General features: G+C 35.9%; 1 protein-coding gene across 3 annotated transcripts in view; it reads right to left on the bottom strand.

Annotated features, from left to right (window-relative positions):
* The window catches only part of LOC122791339 (IgA receptor-like), a 632537-nt gene that overhangs the window by 370128 nt on the left and 235469 nt on the right, over positions 1 to 26940 (bottom strand). For all 3 annotated transcript variants that reach the window (XM_044059054.1, XM_044059052.1, XM_044059053.1), the window contains one exon: positions 26410 to 26436. In XM_044059054.1, the coding sequence (XP_043914989.1) occupies positions 26410 to 26436 (27 nt within the window). The remainder of the gene's footprint in view (positions 1 to 26409; positions 26437 to 26940) is intronic.

Genomic DNA, 26940 nt, shown 5'->3' with positions numbered 1-26940 from the left:
TTAGATCCACAGCACATATATCAGCTCAAGTAGTTCTATTATAGATTTCCATTAAAATCTGAGAATACATGATTAACAACAGTGGTCAGTAATGTCATCAGTTGAGCATTTAGGTTCAAATATTAGCCATTTAGTCAGTTTTGGATGGATGCATATTTTATATTTTAGATTTGTAGCTCAAACTGTTTCAATATGGTTTTCCTGAATTTTAAGCGTGCTTATATCTATTGACAACAAATATTTGTTGCCTATGTGTGGTAGCACAATGTCAATTTATTTAATGTGATTTTAATTTTATAGAATTTCAGTGTAATATTTTTTTGTCTTGTAAGGATTTTGTTTGTTCTCATGTAAATCAGTGTGGAGGGCGTGTTTAAGACTAGTATAGTTTTATTCTGATTGGAAGTTTTGGATCAGCTGACACTTGATTCATGTTTTAAATACTTTGGACTGTATATTTTAGATATCTGATGAAGTTTGGACACAGTCACAAACAAAAAGCGCTTCATATTAAATGTTTTTCAGTTCGTAGACTTCTGGTTTCACAATTTTTTCTTTGTAGCTCTGTCTGAATCCCAGCCAATAATTGTGTGATTCTCCTGCGCTGGCCCATTAATAAAGGAGCATCAATCCTCACCACTACCATCAGTGAGGGACGTACACATTGGGAGGATGACAAATACACATACAGTAAAATACAATTTCCCTTAAGAGCACACAGAGATCACAGTCAGTCAGGGGCTGGTTTCTCCCTCTTTCACCAGATCCCCAATAAGACTCCCCACTGGCACAGCTATAGGGTTAAGATCTCAGCGAAGTGGTCAAGCCAAAAACCTCCAGCCCCCTCTCTGTCCAAGCAGTGCTTCGTGTCCCTGCCCAAGTAGCTGATACACACACTTTGAGATTTGATTTATACACACATATGCACACACACACACGCACACACTCACACACACACACACACACACACACACACACACACACACACACACACACACACACCTGGAAAAGGCTGGAAGAAGTTTACTTGCTATGCCCCCTTCTGCCCAGACTAAAAGGTAGCTATCACTGCCACCAACCAGCTCTTTATCAGCTACCATAAGGTTCTTTCCAAAGGATGACCAATCCTACTGTGTGATGTTACTATTATCCAAATGGTGTGACCACAACTAAGGCCATTGGAGTGGCCCATACAGTGTCACCAAATACATATGCAAGTACTCTCAGAGCTTAAATGTCTCTAAACAAATCAGCCACAATTAAAATGTTTAAATATATTTAAAATTAATCATAAAAACAAGACAATATTCAGTAACTCAGCACAATGACTACAGAGTTCAGAATCATAGGAAATATTTTAAAACAACATTGCAGGACAGTCTCAAATAAATACAGAAAACATCTAAACTAATTTTACTATATTCCTATCTATCTCTAAGAGGAATACTGTACCTAAATCTTACTTATAGAGCAAGGCAAATGCAGATGAGAAGTGCTGAAATTGATATTTTCAGATCCAAGACTAGATACAAAATGCAAAGACTTTCACTCTGAGAGAGTTCTTAAATTAATATCACATTTTACTGCTGGGTCAGCTTAGGATGACATTACTCTTTGTCACCTGCATTCAGCTCCCAGCTAACAGAAATTTAGAATTTGGCACCTCTGTGTCAAAAATACATATCTTTCAGAAGTCTGCCTAAAACTGGAAGTCATAAAACAGTTAAGCACTTTTACAGTTTAGACCTAGTAATTATTTCTGTTTCAAGACAATATCTCTAGACATCTTATCTTCTTGCTGAGCTGAAACTGAGATAACACAATCATAAACATTTTCAAATTATTTTCTTGAGGGTCTGCATGTTACTCTGTATGTTCCAGCTTCTACAATCAAAACACATTTGCACAGGCATATAGTTTATATACGTCTATTCTTTTCAGTAGGGTGCACTGTGGTTGCATTCTTGAAGCTCAGTACATAACATACAGTTCAACATACACTTCTGCACCAGTAGTTTAACATCCACATAACATATAGTACTCTTACATTTGTAAGACAAGCATACGATTCATATTAATATTCACAAATGACATAAAATTATTTACAAAATTCCAGATAGCTGGGCTGGCAGAGTCACATTTCTATATAAATCATATTAATATTTTCAAGTGACATATAATTTGTTTACAAAATTCCAACTAGCTGGGCTGGTAGCATTACGGTTTATCACAAACTGAATATTTTTTTAATATGTTCAACAATACGCAAATATGCATGTATACGTTACCTTGTTATTTCTATACCAAGTTAATGTTTGCTGTTATAGTAATGATTTTTCTGAACAGTTAGAAACATGCTCAAGCTGAGAGAATTATGATGGCTTAATACAAACAAATTGTATGCTTGAATTAATTAGATAAATTCCTACATGTGAATAATATTAAAGCTTTCATGTGTTGTACAAACTTGTCCACATGTAAAGAGAGGCTGTTTATCCCTGCTGCCTGTAGCTCATGCTCAAGTGGGTGAATTTGGTGTTGGGGGCAAAAGTTGGGAGGTGCAGACAGTGTCCATTTGCCAAGCCTAACCCTTAGCCTGATTGTATCAAATGGTGCTGTATAATCTAAATGCCCAACTGGGAGTGAAATTCACTTTTCTCTAGGATTTATAGGTTTATGTGCCAGTATTCTGACTTCATACAAATAGTGAAATTAGAACAGAAATACAAGAACTGAGATTTAACACAATCTAGATGCTCTTAACATTGTATTGCAATAACATATTGCTGAATGCTTTAGCACTTAAGTGCTGGCATTTACAATTTTAAATATTCCCAGGACATCATACTTTGGAATTATTCATTGACAGCAAAATCATGGCCTACTGAATACATTGAACTTAATGGTATATCCCAAAAAAGATGCAAACCTTGCATTGGGCCTGCTTAATATTTGATAGTCATATTCCAAGAAGATGTCAAAAGAAATTAAAAATTAAAACAGTTATCATGCACATACTGGCTTTGCAAAATAATACAATCTACTGACTGCTGAAAACTTTAGCTCTGTAACAAAGTGAATGTATTTAAATGATTTGCACTACTGTATCCTAGGTGTAAAAGAAACAAACAAGTCCTCATTTATACAGAGGATATTAATATTGCAGCATGTAGTACTCTTATTGTTTACCTGTGCCCATTGGTTTCTTCCCTCTTTCTACATCATCTAGGAAATAGAAATGCAAACCATTACATGTCAGATAAACAAGAACTGAGAGCCATAAGAAAGCAAGGCAGACATTTTGAATGCTCTTGTCACACTGAAGCCACATCAGTCATATACAACTGTCACTCCCTGACTGAAAGTGAGGACATTTCATTTTTTTCGAGAAAATTGCTATATAATGTAGGCTATAGCTCCTTGTGCTGCAAACGTATATTACCATTTGTTGTACAGAAAGTATGACTGTGAGCAAAATACATACAAATATTTTCTTTACTATAGGTTTATAGGTTAGTACTAGGCTAACTACCATTGTAGGCCATTTTAAGCCTAGTCAATTACCCAACATGAGAATCAAACCCTGCACCTTGTGTCTGTAAGGTAAATACCTTAACCATTATACCAACCTCCCACCCCCACCCCTAGAACTTGTTAAAAGAGTTTTTAATGCTAAGCAGCAAATTTGAATTCTATCTATTAGCTAACTCTTTTACAATTAAATAAAAAATGGCATGTTCGAAATGATGACACTTGGTAATGATCTATGGTTAAGTATACAGGATATAAGACAATACATTTTAAACAGATTAGAAACAATGCAATTAACAATCAGAAAAATGTACTTAAACGTATCGAGCACATAATCTTTTTAACAACACAAGCTGTTCATGGAAAAGGCTACTTATCAAACATCTGTAAAATAATTAAAAAAAATGAAGCTATACCATAAGGAAAATTTATGGGACTACTATAAAGCAATCAATAATCAAATTCCAAATGACAATGATAAAAAAAAAAAAATAATACTTCTCTTCATAAAGCAAATATTTCTTTCTTTGCAATGGAAACTTTTCACATGGAAATGTATTCATAGGTCCTATATAATGCTACATACAATAGACATAATTTTAAAGAAAATATAGGATGCTGGAGATGCAAAATGAATTTGAGAGCAGATTGATTGCATATATTTTATTATTGTCATTTGCTTAACCCATTTTGGAATAAAGTTAATTATTTCTTGCAAATAGTTTTTAATGATAATTTTCAATTGTCTAAAACTTTGATTTTGTTTAATGCACCTATACCCGAATGTGTTACTAGAACAAAGTTCTCACTCCTATGGACACTACTGCAGTAGCACGTAAAAGCATTACTATAAGTGGAAAAGTGAGACTTCACCCACATTTATAGAATACAGAAACATTGTACTGAATGCATCATGAATAGAAATGAAAACCATAAGAATGGCAACAGAAAGAATCACATCCTAGTACAACTCATGGCAGAAAGTGATCGAAATACTGGAGAGAGATGACTAACACTACATAAAATGAACTTGGAATGGAAAAATGTATACTGTCTTTACAAATTTAGACACCCTTGTAAATAGTTTGTTTTGATGTTTTAGTTGTTTATTTTATATTGTTGTTAACCTGTGTAAATTATATTATATACTACAAAGTTATAGAAAATATATCCATTTGAAAAATTCAATAAAAATATTTAAGAAAAAAAGAAATGATGAAGATCAGATGTTCTATGCATTAATGCAAAGACTACAATATATATTTAGGTGGTATTCAGAGCCAGTTAGCACATAGTATTATGCAAACGTAGTTCTGAGTGACAACACACATGAAGTGAATGATTCAGAGAAACAGTTAGAAGGACTGCTCTACAGTAGGAATAAAGAGGTGTTCATTGTATGACATGCAGATTGGTGCTAGCAAGTAAATGCCACTCATCAATTATACAAATGATGATATCAAATGTAGTGGAATGATTCAAAAACATATAAAGTTAGCATGAAGAGTGATTGTGCTCATCTATCTTGAATGTCAGGATTTCTCTGTGAACAGAAATTCCATTAACATTATTTTGCAAGGAATAGCAGCAGCCTTAGCTGTGCAGTATGTGTTAGTGGCTGCACTTAGAGACAGTGCCACAGTGTTGCACGCTGTCAGCCTACTCATCACATATGGATCCATCAGTAACTAACATACTATCTACTGTACAACCAGGGACACTGTCAGCTACTGCTATGTGAAGACACCATGCAGAAATTTGTACACCCATACTGTCCACATGTGGAATCAAGGGGTCCCATTGGACAGAAAAGTTATTGTAGCATTCTTCTCTGGGAACCTTTCAACTCTAGAAGCGGACATATTAGGAGTTTTGCAGGAACCAGTTTTGTAGATTTTACAGCAGTTATCCGTAGTACAGCAGATGCTATCTCCCTAGCAGCCCATGAAACTTTGACCCACTTGGAAGGCAAGAACTGCTATGCAAGACTACTATTCATAGATTTCATTTCTGCCTTCAATACTGTCATCCTTCAGAATCTGATAATGAAACTACAGCAGTTGATCCTTAACTCAAACTTATGTAATTAGATTCTAAGCTTCCTCACGGAAAGGCCTCAAATGTTTGCATGGGTGACAACAGTTTGGAAAGCATACCACTGAATACTGGAGTACCACAGAGGTGCATCTTAAGTCTTCGCCTATTCACCTTGCTGACACATGACTGCATGGCCAGACGAGTCCAATAAAATCATCAAATTTGCAGATGACACCACACTCATAGGTCTGGTCAGAGATGGAGAGGAGATGGCCTACAGGAATGTGATCAAACATCTGTTGGGCTGGAAGATATCAAGAACCACACCAACCTCTAGAGGTGAAGACATGACAGTGGATAGGGTCAAAAGTATAAAATTTCTGGGAGTACATATCACTGTGGCCCTGTCCTGGTTAGTCCATGTATCTTACAGGGTCAAAAAAGCTCAGCAACAATTGCACTTCCTAAGGAAACTAAGGAAGGCAAAACTATTAAAGACCCTCCTACAAACCTTGTACATGGGTACCACTGAAAGCGTCCTTACCAAAAAAAATATCACTGTATGGTATGGGGGTTGCAACACCTCCAATTGCATGGCTTTTAGTGAGTTGTAAGGGCAGCAGAAAAAATCATTGGTTCCTCTCTTGCACCTCTGGAAGACCTACATGAATCACACTGCATCAGTAGAGCCAGGAAGATATCCAATGAGCCTTTGCATCCTGCAAACGGTATGTTTTCCGCCTCAGGTAGAAGATACAGAAGTATGCACTGTAGGACTTCAACAATTGACAACAGTTTCTTTCCTCTCTCATTCAGACTACTGAACTCTTGTAAAAAATGAGCCAGGAGACTGGCAATGCATACTTCCCCTCCTACCACATAGTTATGCTTTTTATCTGACTGTACAGATCCTTACATATCCAGGTTTTTTGCACTATAAGTATTAAGCTTTTTCATGTGCACTAACTGATGTGCTTATTTAACTCACACTTTACCTTACCTTAAGACTCTATGACATGCAATATAAATCACTCTGCAATATTCCTGCTGACCATTCCATATGCTGCTTAGTTCTTATCTTTTAGCAGGATTGTGCACATGTTGTTACTCAGTTTTATTTATATGTAAAGTGCATCTGGTTATTATGTTATTATATTATTATTTTGTTCTATTTTTACTTTTATTTTATGTTATTTTATTATTATTATTATTATTATTCTCTGTATGCATGTTTTTGCACTGGGAATGAAGCATCGTAATTTCATTCAGCTACACTGTGGTGTAGTTTTGAATGACAGTAAAGTTTCTTTTGACTTTGACTTGACTTGAAAGTTATTTGAAATGAAACTACAGATACAATGAAGGTGGCTAGAACAGGAGAGAACCACTGCTATTCATGCATTGTACAGCACAGCCCATTTTCCTGGAATCCTAAGTGTCAGTGATCTCACTTACTTTGCCACAAAGGTCCCAACTGCTTCACATGCCATCTGGAATATCATCTGGAAGGACTTCCACTTCATCAACTGCCAAGTGGTGTGTAATGCAGAAGGTATTACACACAGTTTCTGTACACCATCTGGGCTGAGCCTCTGATTTCCACTTCTGTCAAACATGCAATATCTACAACCATTTTCTGCAGTATGACTTCCACAGGGCCATCATATTGATAAACACTACCAGCTTCACAGGCCAGGATATGCATTTTACTAATGAAAGATGTTATATAATTTATATACATGCAACAAGAGTACTGAACTTCAATGAACTATAAAATAGAAATGCACTTTTATTAGAAAGAAAAAATTTTTTACACCTAAGTTTGTGACTAGAAAGTGTGTATGTTTAAAAACTATGATTAAATAGACAGAATCAGAGTGGTCTTTTATAGCTGATCCAAAGTGGGGTACATTTAAATGTCAAAGCTGCAATTATTGTAAGTGCATTCTGGAAAGGAAGTGGGTGCAGATTAAGGACATCTTAATTTAGCCAAAATTTAAATGTAATTGTAAAACCAAAGGGATTATTTATGCTGTCATATGCCAACACTGTCAAAGTTTTTATACTGTGAAGACATCTAGATGCTTCAAGGATAGAATATATGAACACTTTTATCATGTCACTACATGTAATAGTAACAATTCTTTAGCAAAACATATTGGTGATTTTTCAGATCATAGGTTTTTCTTTTTTGGTATTGAAAAAAATAGCTATAAACCCTAGAGGGGCTGCTTTTGACCTATGTTTGGGAGCAGTGGTTGCAGTTAAAAACTACTGTTATGCAAGCACTTACTTTAAATGGTATGCTATCTATTAATTGTATTTTAAATCTTAAATCTATGGAATTTTTTGAATGGTAAATATTAATTGTATGAGGAGGTGAGATAGGTTAATGGCGATATTTTGTGATTGGTTGACCGCAGTGACAATATTTTAATGTGAATTTTATAAGCCATCCCAGTATGCTAATTGCCTCCAAGGTAGGACAGGAAATAAGTGTTGATTGGTTAGAATGGGTCACGGGATGACAAAAAGTATTTTTAATGGTGCACAAATAATATGGGGTTATTTTTTATGAAGGCTCTGATATAAGAGGGATGAAAGCACTTAATAAAGATAATGTTGAACTGTACTCACTGTGTGTTGCCTGTGTATGAATTTTTAATTTAATTGTGCATTCGCAGAGGTTTTCTGCAAATATAACCTGGAATAAGGTAACCAAGGATAAAGAGAAACAAAACTGTGAGACTGTAATCCGTCTCTGCTAGGATGTCAGTCAAGGGTGAACAGGACTTGGACCAAGGAATAAACACTGTTTATTAATTATACACTAAACAATGTGGTAAGCACTTTCATCTGCAATTGCAGACTTCTTCAGACCACTTTACATCAATATATGATACGTATTTTTTGAAATTCACGCATAATACCAGCACGAATGGCATTGCTTATTTGGATACGTATATAAGACATACTGATAATGGGTTTCAGTCAGAGATTTTTAGAAAAGAAACATTCTCAAATGGATATCTGGAATACTCAAGTAATCATCCTAAGCATATATTAAGAAATATTTTTAAAGGACAATGCATTCGGGCAGCAAGGATGTCATCTAATTATGACACAATGATTAGAGAGATAAATTTTATGAAAAATATGTTTATTGATAGGAACTTCCCTTTATCATTATTGAATGACATTGCCTCTTATGTCATAAGTGAATGGGGTAAAAAGTACTCCCCGATATTAGGAACTGTATATAATTATAACAACGTTAACCAGCCACATAAAGTGGATAGGTTTGAGTCCAATAAAGTGTGTGTATTAATGTTCTCTCCACATGTAAACAAAATTAAAAACATCTTGTTTAGACATTCAAATGCTTTAATTGTTGACGAAGAAGTAAAAATGTAGTTGGTGATCGACCAAGTTGTGTATACAAAATGGGATTAAACGTAAAAAGAATGTTGGAGAGTGCTAAAAATAATTTGAACTTTACTAAACAGGATGCCTTCACTAAAAATGTGGTTCATGTAGACAATGTTTTGCTATATATGAGAACAAGGGATGTAAATTGGATGATATAAATAGGACTTATATTAAGTTTAAGAAAGGGAACTGTTATAGCACCAATATAGTATATAGTGCTAAATGTATGTCATGTACAGCTTTCTATATTGGGAAAACTGAAAGGCAGTTCAGGAAGCGGATTTATGAACATCTGTATAGGATTAAGGCCCAAGACACCAACAACGCCTTATACAGACAAATAAAAGAATATGGCGACACTCATGTTTTCAGATTCGCCATAATTGATCAGGTATTTAGTACACCACGGGGTGGTCATTTTAAAGCCCTTTTAGGAAAAAGAGAAAGTATGTGGCAGAAAAGTTCCCTGGTATTAATGATTTTATTTCTATCAAACCATTATTGCAGTTATTATTATAAGACCAATGTCCTTCATTTTTTATTGTATCTAATATGAAACCAATATATACAATTTTTAAGAACATGAGTTGTTAGTAACATATTAAGTGTTAGCATTCCACACTTTTTATTCATTAATTATATATTTATTAGTTATTTATTTGGTTTTATTCCCCTTCTTTGCTATATTGTGCAGTGTGTATTTTGTGTAGTTTCATTTTAAGTATTCACTAGGCACAGTTGTCCTTATTGTACATATATTTATGTTATCATTTTCACAGCATTCATATATATGTACATATTTTTATAAATATTTTATGGTAGTAGAATTATCAAATATTGTTTATTATTGTTTTTTATTTGTTCTTTCTAAGTCTTTTTGCTTGATGAGTTTACTTTTCTGAGCACATATACCTGACGGGTATTGATTTTATGGAGAAAAATGAATTTTATTGTGAATTTGTATGACAATTTTATATGTTATTTGCACTGGCACTTTAAATGGAAGTGGTTGTTACAACTATTAATGAATTTGGCGCCAAAAAGTTTTTAAATACATATCATATATTGATGTAAAGTGGTCTGAAGAAGTCTGCAATTGCAGATGAAAGCGCTTACCACGTTGTTCAGTGTATAATTAATAAACAGTGTTTATTTCTTGGTCCGAGTCCTGTTCACCCTTGACTGACATCCTAGCAGAGACGGATTACAGTCTCACAGTTTTGTTTCTGGTGTTGTTTCGTGTGCGTGTTTGGATAAGGATAAAGAGAAGACAAGATAACCTGGAATAAAGTAACCAAGGACAAAGAGAAGACAAGAAGACAAGGCAAGACTGTCAAAATAACATAACATGCCATGGACTAAATCTATTAAGGATAGTATTCTGAACTTCACTTTGAGAAGTTTCTGCTCCTCATAAAAATGAGGCCACCTGAAGTGTGTATGAAAACAGATACTGAACCACTGTAATTTGTTACTCATCTAATCCCAGCTGGCTTATCCTGTTACAGGTCAGTTTGATTGCTTTTATTCTTCAGTAATACAGAGTTGTAAAAGTTCCATGTTTTTTTCCAACTTAATTTATCGCATATTAAATCATATTTAACTTATTAATGCTGTCGCTTTCATGATGTATGGAGCTGTAAAGGACTGAACTAAATTATATTGTGATACATTTTCTGAAGTGCAGAAAAATTAGATTGAACTTAGGACATTGTTTAGTAAGTAGTTTGTTACTGTTATATGCTCTGAAATCATGGCTAATAACTGCCATTTGAAACCCACAGACCATGGCAGACAAAACATTCAACACCATGCATAGAGACACAAAATGCTTGTTGAAGATGTGTGCATCTTCTGAAGGCATTCTTCCACTGCTTGGATACACATGGTAGCATTCTGTAGTCCTAGGTTCTAGGTTCCTTAACAGACAGAAATTTAAATTCATCCAGCTGGATTTCACCCTGCATGAGCGTGTCATATAAAACAGCATCAATTTTGTGGTCTGCAGCATGTATCTCATTAACAGATAATTGCCATACAAAGGGGATAATTTATGTAGCAGTATGTCACCAGTGCAATAGTTTCTATATTGGTAAATCAGAATGTAAGCTTAGGGATCATAACACAGAATTCCAGCAATACTTGGCATCCACAAAATCCATAAAAATGTTGATTGTCCAACTTTTCACCCTATTGTTGATCCAGGCATGTCAAAAACAAGTTTTATAGCACAATACATTGACAAAATGTTAAACCAAAATGTATATAATATCAATCATATTTGCAAAGACTCTTGGGAGTTTTTGAAAAGAGTAAGCCAGTTACGTAATGTTTCAGAAATAACTTTCATTACTATTGATGTGCAAGATTTATTCAGATGCATCCTGCACATAATTGGCCTTGAATGCTTTTCAGAATATTTAACTCAACAATGTAAAATGTCACAGAGCAGAAATAATATACTCAGTGCTTTCATGGATATTGTATTACATAATAATTATTTCTTTTTTGAAGGCCATTATTTTCACGAAAATAAAGATATTGTGATGGGATCGGCTTGTGGGCCTTTGTATACCAATATAGTCATGGCCTCATGGCAGGAGAAGTTTTTATTTAACAGCCATTATTGAGATTCTTGGAGCATGCATATACACCTCCTGGATCATATCTTTATAGCGTGGACAGACAGCATGGATAAAATTGATGATTTTATGATGTATATAAAGAATACTGCAGTTTTGTTTTTAAATTCATGCATAATGTAGGCCAGGATTCTATTACATATTTAGATGTCCAGCTAAGAAAAACAAATATTTTGACGAGCTTAAGACTTGCTTCCCAACTCTATCGGAAGCCCACATATTCTAATATGTTTTTACATTATACCAGCTGCCATCAACAACATCAAAAGCAAGCAGTTGTCAAAGGCCAGTTTGTGAGGGCAGCAAGAATGGTATCTAGTCATAGTGATTTTCTGAAGGAAATTGATTTACTTTCCACCATGTTCTTGAATAAGGGGTACCCTAAAACATTATTTAGATCATATGTGAGGAAGTTAAAACAAAAAGAGCTCAAGGTATGTATGTGCCCCTTTTACGTATAAGGCTATTAACTTAGGTGGTATAGAAAATTAATTTAATGATATTCGTGTTATGGAACACCATTCTAGTGGACTAGACAATTTTATGTATCAGCAACAAGCTAACTATTCACATGCCTTTGTTACCACATATTCAGTTGACATCCCAGCAGTTAGTAATATCATCAGAAAAAATTGGAAGTTCATTTCTAATGATAGAATTTTATATAAATGTTTAGGTGAAGCATGTAACATAGTCTATAAAAAAGGTATTTGTTTCAAAAACATATATGATTTTATGGAGCAATCTAAAGATAAAACAAGTAAGTGTAGGGCATGCTCACAAACTTAATAAAGGTACTTAATAAAGGATTTTTAACTGGAAACAGACTGCCTGCCTTGCTTGGATTACTTTTGAGATCTTAGTAATTCTGTGCAATTATATATTTTTTATTATTTTTTTTTTCTTAAGACGAGTTTAAGTTCACTACTTCTACTACTTTTGTCTGATATGATTAATATACAGTAATTAACTAGAGATATATGGAGTGAAAATCTTCCACACAGAGACATTTCTTACACTGTTTTAAATACACTGTTTTAAATATATATACTTGTCTTGACAACTGTTGCTTTAAATATACACTTGCTTTGCTTAGATTGGTGCCATGTGACAAGGAAGCTATTTAAAGGCAAATTTTGAATTGTTCTGGTTTTATCTGAAGAAGTCTGTTTGCTTTTGGATGAAAACACTTATTATTTGTTTTAATAACCAGTTTACTGTACTTGGTTGTGTATTATCTAGTAGTTACCAATAAGTATTTTTTAGAATTGAGAGTATGTTGGAAATGAAGCAGAGACAGGATTTGGGTGATAGAGAAGAACAGTAATAAAATCAGTAACTTAATGTGGGATTACAATGCAATAATTATATTTGTGAAATATGACAGAACAAGAAAATATGGAAATACTGGACTTTTCAAAACTTGTTTGATGTGTGGGGGAGTCTAAAGTATATGCCCTACTTCATGCCATTAATGTTCAGAAAAATGCTTTGAGGAGAGGAAGACAGGGGAGAACGCTAACTGTAAGTAAAGCAAACACTTTCTTTTCTTAATAGTACTGCATTTGTGGTGCATGGTTTTCTTTGCATGCTATGTTTAAGTTAAACAGGTATTGGTCTTTTTCTTTCCATTTCTCTTTTTCTTTTTGTACAGTTTTGAGAAATATAGGCAATGCAATGATCAAACAAAGGGGTGAGCCTGGTTAAAAAGGCATGACAAGGTTCAAATTAATGTGCTTTTTCCATTTTTGCATGGGTAAATGACTGAGCAAGGACCTTTGTTTTGAGAGAGAGAGAGAGAGAGAGAGAGAGAGCAAGCAAATGAAAAAGAATATTGAATAATATGAGGCTTTTTTCTAGAAATTGCACATATGCATACTAAATACAATTTCTGCAGCTGGTCTTCATGTGTCCATGGAGACAATCTGATAAAGAGAAACTGGAGACAGCCTGGTGGAAGGGGATTGGCTGAGGGAAAAGAAAAAAAAAGAACAGAGAAACTGGCTAGGATATAATGTTCACTGAAAACAACCAGGGGTATTCTCAATTGTGACAACTTTAAAGATAACATAAAACCTATTAGACTTGAAGTAAAGTTTTCTCATTTTTTAAATGCAATGGGTATACTAATCTAAACAGGTGCTTTTGACTTTTCTCTTTTACCCTTCTTCTCTCTTTTTCTTTGTTCAGTTTTAAGAAATATAGGCACTGAAAGAAAAAAAAAAGGAGGAGGGGAGAAGATGGAGGAGAACTGAAGAGTCTGGTTAAGAGAGTATGACAAAAGAAAAATCAGTGTCCTTTTTTCCATGTTTGTATAGGGAAATGACTGGGTTAAAACTCTAGACATTATCCAGTAACAAGTTTATTACAAAGTGTGTAAATGAAAAAGAATATAGAATATTGTAAGACTTGTTTTCTGATAAACAATGTACCATTAGCAGGTTTTGCATCTGGAGTATCAGTAGAAAATGATTTAATAAAGTGAAATGGCTTGGAGAAAGTGTTTACTAAAAGCATTCAAGTCTTTTTTTCAACTGGGAGAGCTATAAAGACATATAAAATCAAATAGCACTTACTAGTAGCACAGTCTATACCATCATAGCATGACTAACCTTTCTTTTTGGTTAACTTTACCTTGTATCTCTAGCTATCAACTTAGAGCTTATGTTCTTATTAGGAAGCAAAAACTTCAATATTTGAAGATGTACATATTTTTTTTTTTTGTTATTATTGAGTTAATAGGTTTTAAGAGATTTTTTGGTGGGTTTGTTTGTTCTGTTTGAGGGCTTTCAAAAAACAAAATGTTAGGTAAGATGTGGCATAGGCACAAATGACTATGACAAATAATGACTGCATAAAAGACCAACCTGCCAAACTTTATATACATATAACATAAAAGTTGGAACTAGACATTTAACAAAAAGGCAGTTAGTTATACATAAAGGTAGTAATAATAACTATATAAGAAAACTATGCTATGTGTAATGTCTTTCAATCTGAATGATCTTACAGATAAATATAAAAAGGAAAGAGTAATGAACTATATTAAACATGTAGATTGCAACTAGCTATGCTACAAGAGACACTCCTGAAAAGAACTGAATATGTGAATTTGATAAAGAAAGGTTTTCAGGATGGTTATTCAGCAGAATATCTGGGGCAAAGGAAAATAGGAGTATTTATATTAATTACAAAAGGAGCTCCAATAGTGATATAAGAGGAAAAAACATAAAAATGCAAGATACATAGTAGTAAGGGGGTATTGGCTAGGAAGGAGGATTACACTGGCAGTACTTATATCTCCCCCAAAATTGCTATAATGCAAGTTAAGAAAATTCTGGGAGAAATAATCAGCTTTCAGCAAGGAATATTACTTATAGGTGAAGAGTGGAATTTTTTTTGCAACAGTGGAAGATGAGTCTGGGGGGCCTAGAAGGGAAAATATAACAAAAGATGGTAGATTTTTGAAGAAATTTATGAAAATGTTTGGCATGGAAGAGGTGAATTCAGTACTAGGAGTTCAGAGTGAATTTACATATTACTCACTGAGATACAAGAAATGTATCTCACAGGAACATGTGCATTTAATTGAAGGTCTTGAAACACACCCAAGAACTATTTCAGATCATGCGCCAATAATAACTAAAATAAAAATACAAGGTAATGAAAACAAATTAGACCCTGGCACTTTAACACCTATTGGTTGTAAACAGAGGAATTCAAGGAATGGGTTTTGGAATTAATTCAGGAGCTACTAGAGAAGATAGAATTTTTTCTGAAAACATAGCTAGGGAGTGGGATAAAATTATAGTGAAGTTTAAAACTAGAGTAGTAATAAAACAAAAAGAGATATGATTAAATAGTAACAATAATTATTTAGAAGGATTGACAAATGTTAAAATATTGCAAAATAGGGGGAATTTCTCAAAACAAGAAAAGGAACAACTGCTGAATGCTAAACAGAAAATAAGGGATTACCTCAATAATATGTACAAGTTTAGAAAGATTGCTGTTAAGCAACTGTTTTTGATAATAATCCTAGAGCACAAAAACTTTTAGCACAGCTCAGGCAACAGAAAGTGGAAAGGCTGTCAGCAGCCTTAGGGAGCCTATAACAAGGAAGATAGCAGGATACACTGTAGAAGTATTAGAAATATTTCAGAAATGTTATGCAAATTTGTATAAACCAGAGAAATATGGAAATCAAGAAAAGCTACAAATGGAAATGTTTACGGAAGAATTAAATATGCTAAGGTTAGAGGTAGATGAGGCTCAATTACTAACAGTTAGGATAGGAAGGTATAAGATAAAAATGGCTATGTATAACCGATCGACAGGAAAGTCCCCAGGAACAGAGGGCATTCCTGTGGATGTTTGGAAATTAGGAGGGGGAAAACCTGATAAAGATCTGGAAGGTTTTGTTTAACAGTATTTTAAGAGGAGGAAAAGTATCAACATCCTGGAAGAAGGTGGTGGTAACTGTAATACCTAAAGAGGGTAAAGATCCATTTCAATACTAAATTATGATTATAAAGTGTTTATATCTATATTAGCTAAAAGGATGGCAAAAGTGATACCAAACTTAATAGATATGGATCAGTGCAGTTTTGTTGAGGGGAAGCAAACATTTGACAATATTAACAGAACATTGATGATCCAGAGGGAAGCAGAATGTAAGAAAATACTACTTTTATTGGTGGGTCTTGATGCAGATAAAGCATTTTACAGAGTAGACTGGGACTTCATGAGCAGGGCAATGGAAGCATTTGCTTTACCTGATACAATTCTAAGGTTGATTAGAAAAATATATGAGAGATCAGAGGCACAAATTAAAGTGGGTGGTTCCTCTCTGAAAATTTCTGCTTGAGTAGAGGAACCAGGCAGGGTCATCCACTTTCCCTTTGTTGTTTGCATTATATTTAGATCCAATGGCAAAGAAAATAAGGGGCTCAGAAATTCAAGGATATAATTGGTATGGTAGTCAGGAAAAGCTGGCACTATTTGCAGATGATATCATTTTACACATGACAAAACCAGAAAGAGAAATTACAGTGTTGTGTAACATTTTAAAACAGTTTCAAATCTTCTTGGGATACAAAATTAATGAAGCTGAAACAAAGACGATAGTGGTAAATTATATACCCATACACGAATTGGTCCAACGATATCCATATTGACAGGGACATGATAAAATGAAATATTTAGGAGTATGGATTAGAAATTACTCTGTTGTGTCAGCTAAGGATATGTGGGAAGAGACTAAGCAGAAGATAATACACAAATTGATAAACTGGAAGCTTTGTTGTATGGATATGGATATGAAGATACAAACAATTAAAATGTTTTTAGTCCCTTTGGTTTTATAAACAGGCTGGGCATATTTTTATCAGCCAGAGGAGAAGCTGTGGATAGCAACTAAAAAGAGTTGAAGGATTTTATTTGGGAAGGGAAGATAGCAAGGGTTAAGTGGGATAAGCGGATTCTTCCAAAAGAACTAGGTGGACTAGGTTACCCAGTTTGAGGGGGTATTTTAGAGCAACACTTTTAAGGCTATTATATACAGCAGAAGCAGAAAACTATAATTCAAAGTGGAAAGGAATGATGCTGATACAGGCACGAAGCTCAAGAAATAAGGAGAGATTGGGATTTTGGATGCAGACTCTTAAGGAGAACAACAAAAATCATACAGAGTACTATATTCATAAAATAGCAGGGAGTATTCTAAGAACCAAACCCGCATGAGAATGGAGAAAAGAGATTTTTCCAGTAGGGATGTCTGTGGTCAGGGATACAGATAATAGGCAAGAGGTCTGGAATTTATTGGGGAAAACTGTCAAAGGAACCAAGGTATTGGGAGCAAATAACTAGAAAGGGGAAGTTAATAGAATGGGAAGAGGCCAAGAATTTATTTGGACTGCAGGTTAGAGATTGCCTTCCCTATCAAGTACGGATATCAAAGTATAAGCAAAGAGAAGAAATAAGGGGCTCCTGAATGAAAGACCAGCATTGGCAGAAATTTTAATAGAATCTAGAACAGAAGCTGCTGTTAAAAAAGGAATAATTAGTAAAGCATATAAAATACGGCATGATAATTACAAAAATCAATCAGAGGAGCTCAGAAAGGATTGGGAAGAGAAATGGTTGCATATTTGGGAGATATACATATATCCTCCGATTATATCTTTGTGAACTGCTTATCCAAAGTCTAGAAGATTTAGGATCTTTGCCTGGGGTGTTCACATAGATATTTTTTATACACCAAGTAGATGCCAAAGAATTTTTCCTCAGGTAGATAGCAACTGTTGGAGGTGTGATGGGCAAGAAAAAGGTGGCTGGGAACATATTTTTTGGGAGTGTAATGTGCTGTCAGACTTTAGGGATTCCCTGCAGAATGGTTTGTCAGAGATGCTGGGTGAGCAGATTGTATTGACTGGGGAGATGATAATTTTGCGTTATTATACAGAATCAGAATTGCCTAGACATAGTAAAGCTTTGCTGAGTCTAATTATGGTGGCTGCCAAAAACCAATTACTAGAAAATGGAAATCAAAGTCTGAACCAACTTTACAAGAAGTAGTGACTATAGTAATAGAGATAAAACAGCTGGAATAGGAATCTTTAGAAAAATGAGAGCGCAAACTACATAGGAAAAATGGGAATTGTGGGAACGGTATATGCAGAGAATGAATGAGATTTAAGAGGCAGGATTTGAATGTGACATATAATGCATAACTGACAATGACTGGATAGATTATAAATGATGTATAATGTTTGCAACTACAGTTGTTTCAATGGTGCTGTGATGTACTGTTTGCAAGTAAAATGGTGTCATGTTGTTTATTTTTCATTTATATAAATGTAAGATTGCCTATGTCATGTGTGAAAATTTAATAAAGATGTCTGCTGGCAAAAAAAAATAAAAATAAAAAAAAAAAGCACGTCCAGATTTTTGCCTCATATTTTTGTTATTTCTGACCAATTCATATGATTTTCTGCCAAATAATTGAAGATTGAAATCCACTAATTAATGACAGACATTTGAATTTCAGACTTTATACCCTTCAGAAAAAGCATGTGCAAAATCTGTTTCTAGCAGCTTTCTGAATTTATAAGAGCAATACTTAAAATCTGTCCCTATTTTGGGTCCTTTATGAACCCATTATTTTTTGCATTTGGTTTTTTGTGCTAAAAGGTTGAGTGGTAAAGATAGAGTTATACGAGTGCTGCCCAAGACCATAAGACTGGCAGTCTGGCAGCTTCTACAGACATGGATGATAATGGTGCAGGTTCCAGAATAGAGTTTACCAATTGTGTAGGCCTGGCCTGAAAGGGGGGACATCTATGCCTTTGCATGGCCAAGGTAGGCATTTATAGAATCCTTATAAATACACCAGTGAATGACTTGAGGGCTATAAATGACTTCAGAAAGTGTATTTGCTCTAGATCCCTATATGCCACGTCCACTCTGCAGTGGTTGATTATCCCTATACAGGATATGCAGCCTGCTCTCTATCTGTACCACGGTGTGTGAAGCATCCATCTGTGTCTTGTTCTTTTGACTTACACATTCTCTGACTGAGCTACGCATGATCACTGTCTCAGGGAAAGATCTGTTCTTGGAGGTAGCAGCCACCAACATGACCCTCTCCTATAACGGGAGGTATTGTACATCTAAGGCAGTGTTGTTGATGGATTACATCTGTGATGTTGACTCCTGTGTAGCCTGAGTAGGACTCACATTGATAAGACTTCCAATGTTAAATGCATGCGATCATAGAGGTTCAGGCTGCCCTCCATAGTAATCTCATATGCAAGGGAGGTCTGTATGCCCTCCAGTTTAACATTATACAGACATTGCCACAGTGTCATCTGTGTCGTGCATTTTGTCATCTTCAGCCACAGTTGACCTCAGGCATGTGCCAACCTGTGTTGGTCTCAAGAGGAACCTGTGAAAGCTAAAAAATAACATATCTGTGGTAGAGTAACTACTTGACATGACAGTACCCACTAGAGTAAGTTCTGAAAGATAGACACTCAATGGCTGAAAAAATGGACTTCATATATTAAGTCCGAGATTGCAACATTTCCCAGAATATTTCCTTTTCTCTGAGGTATGGCAATCTTGAAGTTGGCATATATGACTTCAGGGGGTGCAGAGGGGGCTTGCCCCCCAAAAAAAGAATTTTAAAGGGAAAGAGAGATTTTTGAAATTCTCTCTTCTTTTGCAGTTTCTGCCTTTTTTTTTCAGCTTGTGGGCATTCGACATTTTGAGTACCAACATTTCAATAGGGAGTTTTTGGCAGTCATGGAGCATATTCCTCTCTCTCCCCATGCTCATGTCACTCAGGCTGCCATACTTTATGTTACACGTAGTCACATTTTGGCATTAATATATCTGGAAAACAAAAACAGATAAGCATAGGTATTCTACTAAATACCCTCACACATGCAAGCTGGAGTACTCTTGAAATGTAAATACTAGTAATAACTTAGTATTTTCTCTATAGACAGTTAGGCAGGCATCACCAACCCAGCTCTCATACCCAAGCCAACATCAGCTATGAGGGTTTGCTCAACTGTTGCAAATAGGAATACCAGGAAACCATCTACCTCTGTCACCTTTTTGTGTGTTGGTCGTCTACCTTTTGTCATATACCTTTCCTTCGTGATGTCTTGAAATTTGGTATTATGACAGAGTACCATGCTTATGACTAGTGGAAGTGTATGCCATGTATACATATGGCCTGCAGAATCACCTCCATCTCCTGAATGGCAAACTTGTCCAGTCAATGTTATTCTCTTGAGCTCATGCCATGATGGGTACACCTATGAGTTTCATGTGTGTGTGTGTGTGTGTGTGTGTGTGTGTGTGTGTGTGTGTGTGTGTGTGTGTGTGTGTGTGTATACACAACCATATCACTGGCAGAGCTCTGTGCTCTGCACTGTCTTACTCCCTTTCTCACTTTGGTGGGTACATGCATATCTGCCATTATACTGTAACTACTCCCATTTTATTCCATACTGTGAGTAGCAACTGGCCCATTAGCACTGTTCAGCTTCTTGCGGCACTGTGGTGAAGGTCACTGGTGTTAAACACTACCTGTGCCTCTTGTATTCCTTTGTACACATGGCAATGTAGTAGCATTATGTGCAGGAGTCACTCTTCCCCATAGCATGCCTGCAGTCTGTGGCCATAGGCCACAGTTGTCATGCCTTGTCCTATGTTCTCTGTCAAGGTGAGCTCTCCGAAGCTGGACAGTAACCTGTTATGCTCCTGTTCTATATTACCTGTCTCTATCACATTAAGTCCACAACTATCTAGAATGTTGTCTATCAGAGTGTCTTCCCAGCTGGATGGCATCTTGTCATGCCCTCGTGTTATGCTGTCCATCACAGTGCCCCCCCCCCAAGCTGGAATGCAACTTGTTGTGACTTCGTGCTATGTTCTCTATAAGTTTGCAGCTCCCAGCTAGACAGTATTCTGTAATGCCTTTGAGATGTTTTACTGTTACCTCACAGTATTTACTGTTTCAAATCTGTCTCTGTTACTGCCATGAGCATGTTACTGTTCAATGCACTGCTAAGATACATCATCAGCTGTGTTATCTTCTTTTACTATGCCTGTATTGCAATACAGAACCTCCCCCAATAAACTGCGATTCCTGACTTTCTTGTCTTAATGTCAACCATGTTTTCTATCACACTGCAATGGGCCTCAGAGCACAGTGATTACATTATTGAAGTTACTTAGAGAGATTGTTTCTTAATCAATGCTATAATGCTTTGCACTATCACACCTAAGCAGTCCTCCTATGCTTGCCGTTGCTCACTCCTACGGTAGTGCAAGTATCACTCAAGCGATATGAGGAGGTGTCACCCCAGCCATCCCTGCCAGTGGGATGCAGAGGTAAGGAAAAGTAAGGTAGCATTCTACAATAACAGCTGTAAATCAGTTTTCTAATTTTTTACTGCTTATTATCTGTTGTCTTCCTTGCCTTCATTTGGTAGTATCTCATTGTACTGAACAGTTTCTGCTTTATTTTACATGACCAGAGAAAGAGAGGGAGACAGAGACCTCAACAAGTCCTATCTAATGACATCTGACAGGCTGTCCAAGAGGCAGAGTATGTATACTATGTCCATGTTTGTTGCATGCTATGTGTCATAGAAATGTGCACTATTTTCTTTTGTTTCACTTTCTGTTTTTCCTCCCTTCTTCAGGTCTGGCTCTGGTACAGGATATGGAACAGTAGTAGATACTTTGATCATCAGTAGTTATCAGTTCTGCCTCAAAGCAGGGGTACAAAGGTCACACTGCTGATGGTGACCTGTAAGGCTTGCTGGTAACCTCGGTTTCCATTTTGTAGATGAAGGCAGAGGCTCCTCTCCAAACAGTATCCTGGAGGGAGTCTCCATTTGTTATCTAATGTCAGATGCATTGGCTGGATGTGCCTAAGGTGTGCTAACAGACAGACTCCAGCATAGAGACCATGGGCCACTGCTTGATGTAGCTGAGAGAGTGACATGTATGGCTAACCAAGTCCTTTAGGCCACCAGAAACAGAGCATGTCTATGATATCAACCATGGATGTGACTGTCATCTAAATCAGTTCTTCTCTGGATCAGTCAAACAGCATGTACATATACCTCCTATCCCCCATCATGGTGTTTCCCTTCCAAATGTGCCATTCCCCATATCCTGTGTGTAGTCCAGTGCTTCACATTATCAGCTGACATCCCTCTTTATGCTGGAGCCCCTTCACTGTTACCCTACCATTTAGTGACCTTATCAATCCTTCTTAAAAACATAAAATGGGCACCTATCCCTCAAAATATGCCTCCCCTATTTATTGTTTTCCATCAAGTTTTTCCCTATATGTGCCAATATTCATGCCTTTTCATCATTTCTGCCTTTCATATCCAACTTTCCTGCCAAGTAATATGATGAAATGAGTTGTTACTTTGCTATGCTGGGCCACTGTGACCTGGTTTTAGTGCCCTGGATGCAGCAATGAAGAACTGTGTTGCATGTTTGAATGCACTTTGCCTCAGGTATGTCACCATACTGTTTCTGATACACTGGTCATGTGAAAGCCAATTGCATGGCCACTTCACTACATTACAGTAGTGTGGCTGCTGACAGAACTGTGGTGCCCAAATGGACTATGCAGCCTTATCCTGTAATACTGTTGTCTTGCTGATTGTACTGTGTAATTAAACAGCATTGTGCAGTGTCTCACTACTCCATACCTGTAACTAAACAGCATCGTGCAGTGTCTCACTACTTCATACTTGTAACTAAACAGCATTGCGCAGTGTCTCACTACATTATACTTGCAACTAAACAGCATTGTGCAGTGTCTCACTACATCACACTTGTAACTAAGCATTGTGTAGAGTCTCACTACTTCATACTTGTAACTAAACAGCATCATGCAATGTCTCACAACTTCATACATGTAACTAAACAGCATTGTGCAGTGTCTCACTACATCATACTTGTAACTAAACAGCATCATGAAGCATCTCATTACATCATACTTGTAACTAAACAGCATCATGCAGTGTCTCACTACTTCATACTTGCAACTAAACAGCATTGTGCAGTGTCTCACTACATCATACTTGTAATTAATCAGCATTGTGCAGTGTCTCACTACATCATTCTTGTAACTAAACAGCATCATGCAGTGTCTCACTACTTCATACTTGTAACTAAACAGCATCATGCAGCATCTCATTACATCATACTTGTAACTAAACAGCATCATGCAGTGTCTCACTACTTCATACTTGCAACTAAACAGCATTGTGCAGTGTTTCACTACTTCATACTTGTAACTAAACAACATTGTGCAGTCTCACGACTTCATACTTGTAACTAAACAGCATCAAACAGTATCTCATTACATCATACTTGTAACTAAACAGCATTGTGCAGCATCTCACTACATCATACTTGCAATTAAACAGCATCATACAGTATCTCACTACTTCATACTTGTAACTAAACAGCACTGTGCAATATCTCACTACTTCATACTTGTAACTAAACAGCATTGTGCAGTATCTCGCTACTTCATACTTGTAACTAAACAGCATTGTGCAGTGTCTGACTACATCAAACTTGTAACTAAACAGCATTGTGCAGTGTCTCACTGCTTCATCCTTGATATTCCATGCTGCACTGTGACATTGTGAATATTTCTGAATTCTCCCTCCCAGTTATTCTCATCAGGCTATAATGTCTTTAAAGTATTGTCATTTTGAAGAACAGAAAAATACAGAATGACTCCTCTGCTTCCTATGACACAGACTAGAATTTTTTAATGTTAACTGTAACATTTTTAAATACTCTAGCATGAAATAAAATGGAAGTCTATTATAGATACATAGAAATTATTTTTAGTTGATCTGTTGTTGTTGTCTTTTGGCTTTTCCCTGTTAGGGGTCGCCACAGCGGAACTCCAGTCCGCTAATGATTGGCAGGGGATTTTCACGAATGCCGAGGTGCCAGCTCGACATTCAACCTTCAACAAAGGCACGCCCATTTATGCATGTCTTTCGAGCACCCATCCAACTGTGGGGAGGACATACAGACTCCACACAGAAGGCACTCACCACACTCCAGTCGAGAATCGAATGGGAGAACCTCTTGCTGTGAGGCAACAACACTACTACTGCCTGATCTACTATGAATAAATTACCAAAAAAATGTAACAACTGCTGCAGTGAAATCTACAACATGGCAACTGATATTAGAGGCCAACAAGTTTCCTGGTCTGAAATACATGGTATCACTAAAGCCTGTTTTAAAGCTTAGTGCACCTAAACTTTAATATTTGTGTTGCTTTTAAATGTCATTTTCAGTTCATGCAGCAGATGGCGTATTGCATTGCTTTTTTGTGTGGTTTTAACATGATTTTAAAACATAGTATTAAAATAAAGATTTTTTGGAGTTCAATATGACAAATTAAACAAATATTTGTATATATTCTATTATTGGATATCAATATTTTATCTGTTTTACACATTTTACTTGTTTCAAATACTTGTTTTAAACACTTGTATACACACATTTTCAAGTACAGGCACTTTTACAGGGTAGTCATGGTAACCAATTGTTTGCTTGCTTGATTGGGATTTTCTGTGTATATAAACTGTGTCCTAGATGTTGGCACTCTCATCTGAGGAAGTTACTTTGACGAAAATGCAATGATTCAGTTAATGCTTTCTTATGTTTGTGTCCTACTGTGTACTTCATTAAAAAGTGGATTGTATTCTGGTTGTCTTCCAGTGCCTCCTTTTACAGTTTACTTGTTCTGCTTTTGGCAATTTTTTGACATTTTTTTGATTACTTAAATCTACAACATGAGTGTAGATTGGCATACTGCAATTCAGGGCTCAAAATAATCCATGCACTAAATATCAGCAAATTATAAAGAAAAAAGTAATGGAGACATTGTTCATCAAATACGTACTTTAGAAATATTATTTGTTCATGTCTAAAACTGTGTATCCTGGGGAAAAAAAACAACTCAATGGTAAAAAGTATTCTGGTCATAGAGAACTGAGCTCAAGGTACTATACTGAGTTCAGCAGTTTCTCGTCATATAGGAACCCAGCATATTATGGCTGGGATTCAAAAAGACCTCCACCAAGAGTGCTGACTGTTGTGTCAAAATTATTGCTGAGAAAGTGATTCAAAGATAGGATTAGCTGCAATGCAAAAAGATCCCATTATTGGCTCATCTGCATTTCTGTAAAATACCTAGTGTTACTGCTTCAGTTAATCAGTGCTTTCTTTTTTATGTAATGCCTGTGGCCATACATTGTGTTGGCATAAGTATCCCCCCCCCATTCACTCTCCCATATACATGTACATATTCACACACACACACACACACACACACACACACACACACACACACACATACACACACATATCCGTGAAAGTTCTCTCTCTCTTTCTTATAGACAGTCCCATACGCACAGACACTTACTGTAGATCACACACTCCTACCTGCTTGCACTCACAGACCCAGTCACTCATTCACCCACTCACCTATTTACTCACAAACAAATACACATACGTACACATTCATTCATAATCATCTGAGAACATTCATGCCTCTCCAGAGAAGCACACACTCTGCCACATGCATACAACCCACTAACATCACTACCTGTTCCCAGAATTGTACCTTATCTTCCCTATTATGTGATCTATCTCACTGAATACAATGGGGAAACACAGCTTTATGGCCATGTTAACTAACACAAACAGTCATGATAATTTACCTAATTGCAGGTATTTCCAAGGAAGACCACATTGCTAATTAGCACAGACCTCCTCCCAGAATGATTCATTAGAATACAGCACAACCAATGAAACAGCCCACCACAGTGATTCTATAGACAACATAAAACCACTACTAATCTGAATCAAAAATGTCTGCGTCTAGTGGTAGCAGACCATGTTATGCCTTACCTCTGTTGATGGCCCTATCTGAATCCCAGCCTGTGATTTCCAAAGTTTTATAAGTTATGAACAGAAATAACACTCTAAGGAATGCAAATCTGGTGGGATTTATTCCTTATCATATCATGTTTTTGTGATAAGGCATGCTACTTCTGAATAATATTAACAATTCAGTATTTAATCTGTAGTAAACATTCTTGACAATATGCATTCACCTAAAACACTGCTAGTATGGGAAACAATTATATATAATTTAAACTGTCAAATTATGTAACCAAGTATATTTTACCTTTCTGTCCACGAAGTGTTTTAATTTCTGTTGAAAAAAAAAATGTTAAAGATTTAGAAACAACCCATGTTCCACAATATATGTCTGATTTACCACTATTTCTAAATAATTGCTGACAGCTTCAATTTCTAAGAATACATAAATGTAAAGACCTGTCTATAACTATTTGTTTATTTGCATTTGTTTACCGGGATGGTCCACTCAACCATAGAGAGCCCATTTTCAGCAGAGGCCCAGGGAAAACGTGCTACATAAAACTAACATATAATAGAAACAATTGAGTAGCAGCTTGCTAGGATAGTCATAACTAATCATTACATGCATTAAAGAATTCTAATTAACAATTAAACAAACACAGCAAAAGCTAACTACATTAATTGCAGTATAGTAAAAGTTATGCAGTCACAATTGAATAAGGGTAGAAGCTAGTTATTAGCAAATACCTAAATTAGTATAGTACAGATCAACATTAGCAACTACATTGGTTAAAATATAAACTAAGAGATTATGTTATTATGTTGTAAGATGCCA

This window comes from Protopterus annectens, chromosome 17.part0, assembly GCF_019279795.1.
Source record: "Protopterus annectens isolate FY-2018-M chromosome 17.part0, PAN1.0, whole genome shotgun sequence".
Lineage (NCBI taxonomy): Eukaryota > Metazoa > Chordata > Ceratodontiformes > Protopteridae > Protopterus > Protopterus annectens.
The sequence above is the reverse complement of the archived record's forward strand: the minus strand, read 5'-3'. Positions and strand labels throughout refer to the sequence as shown.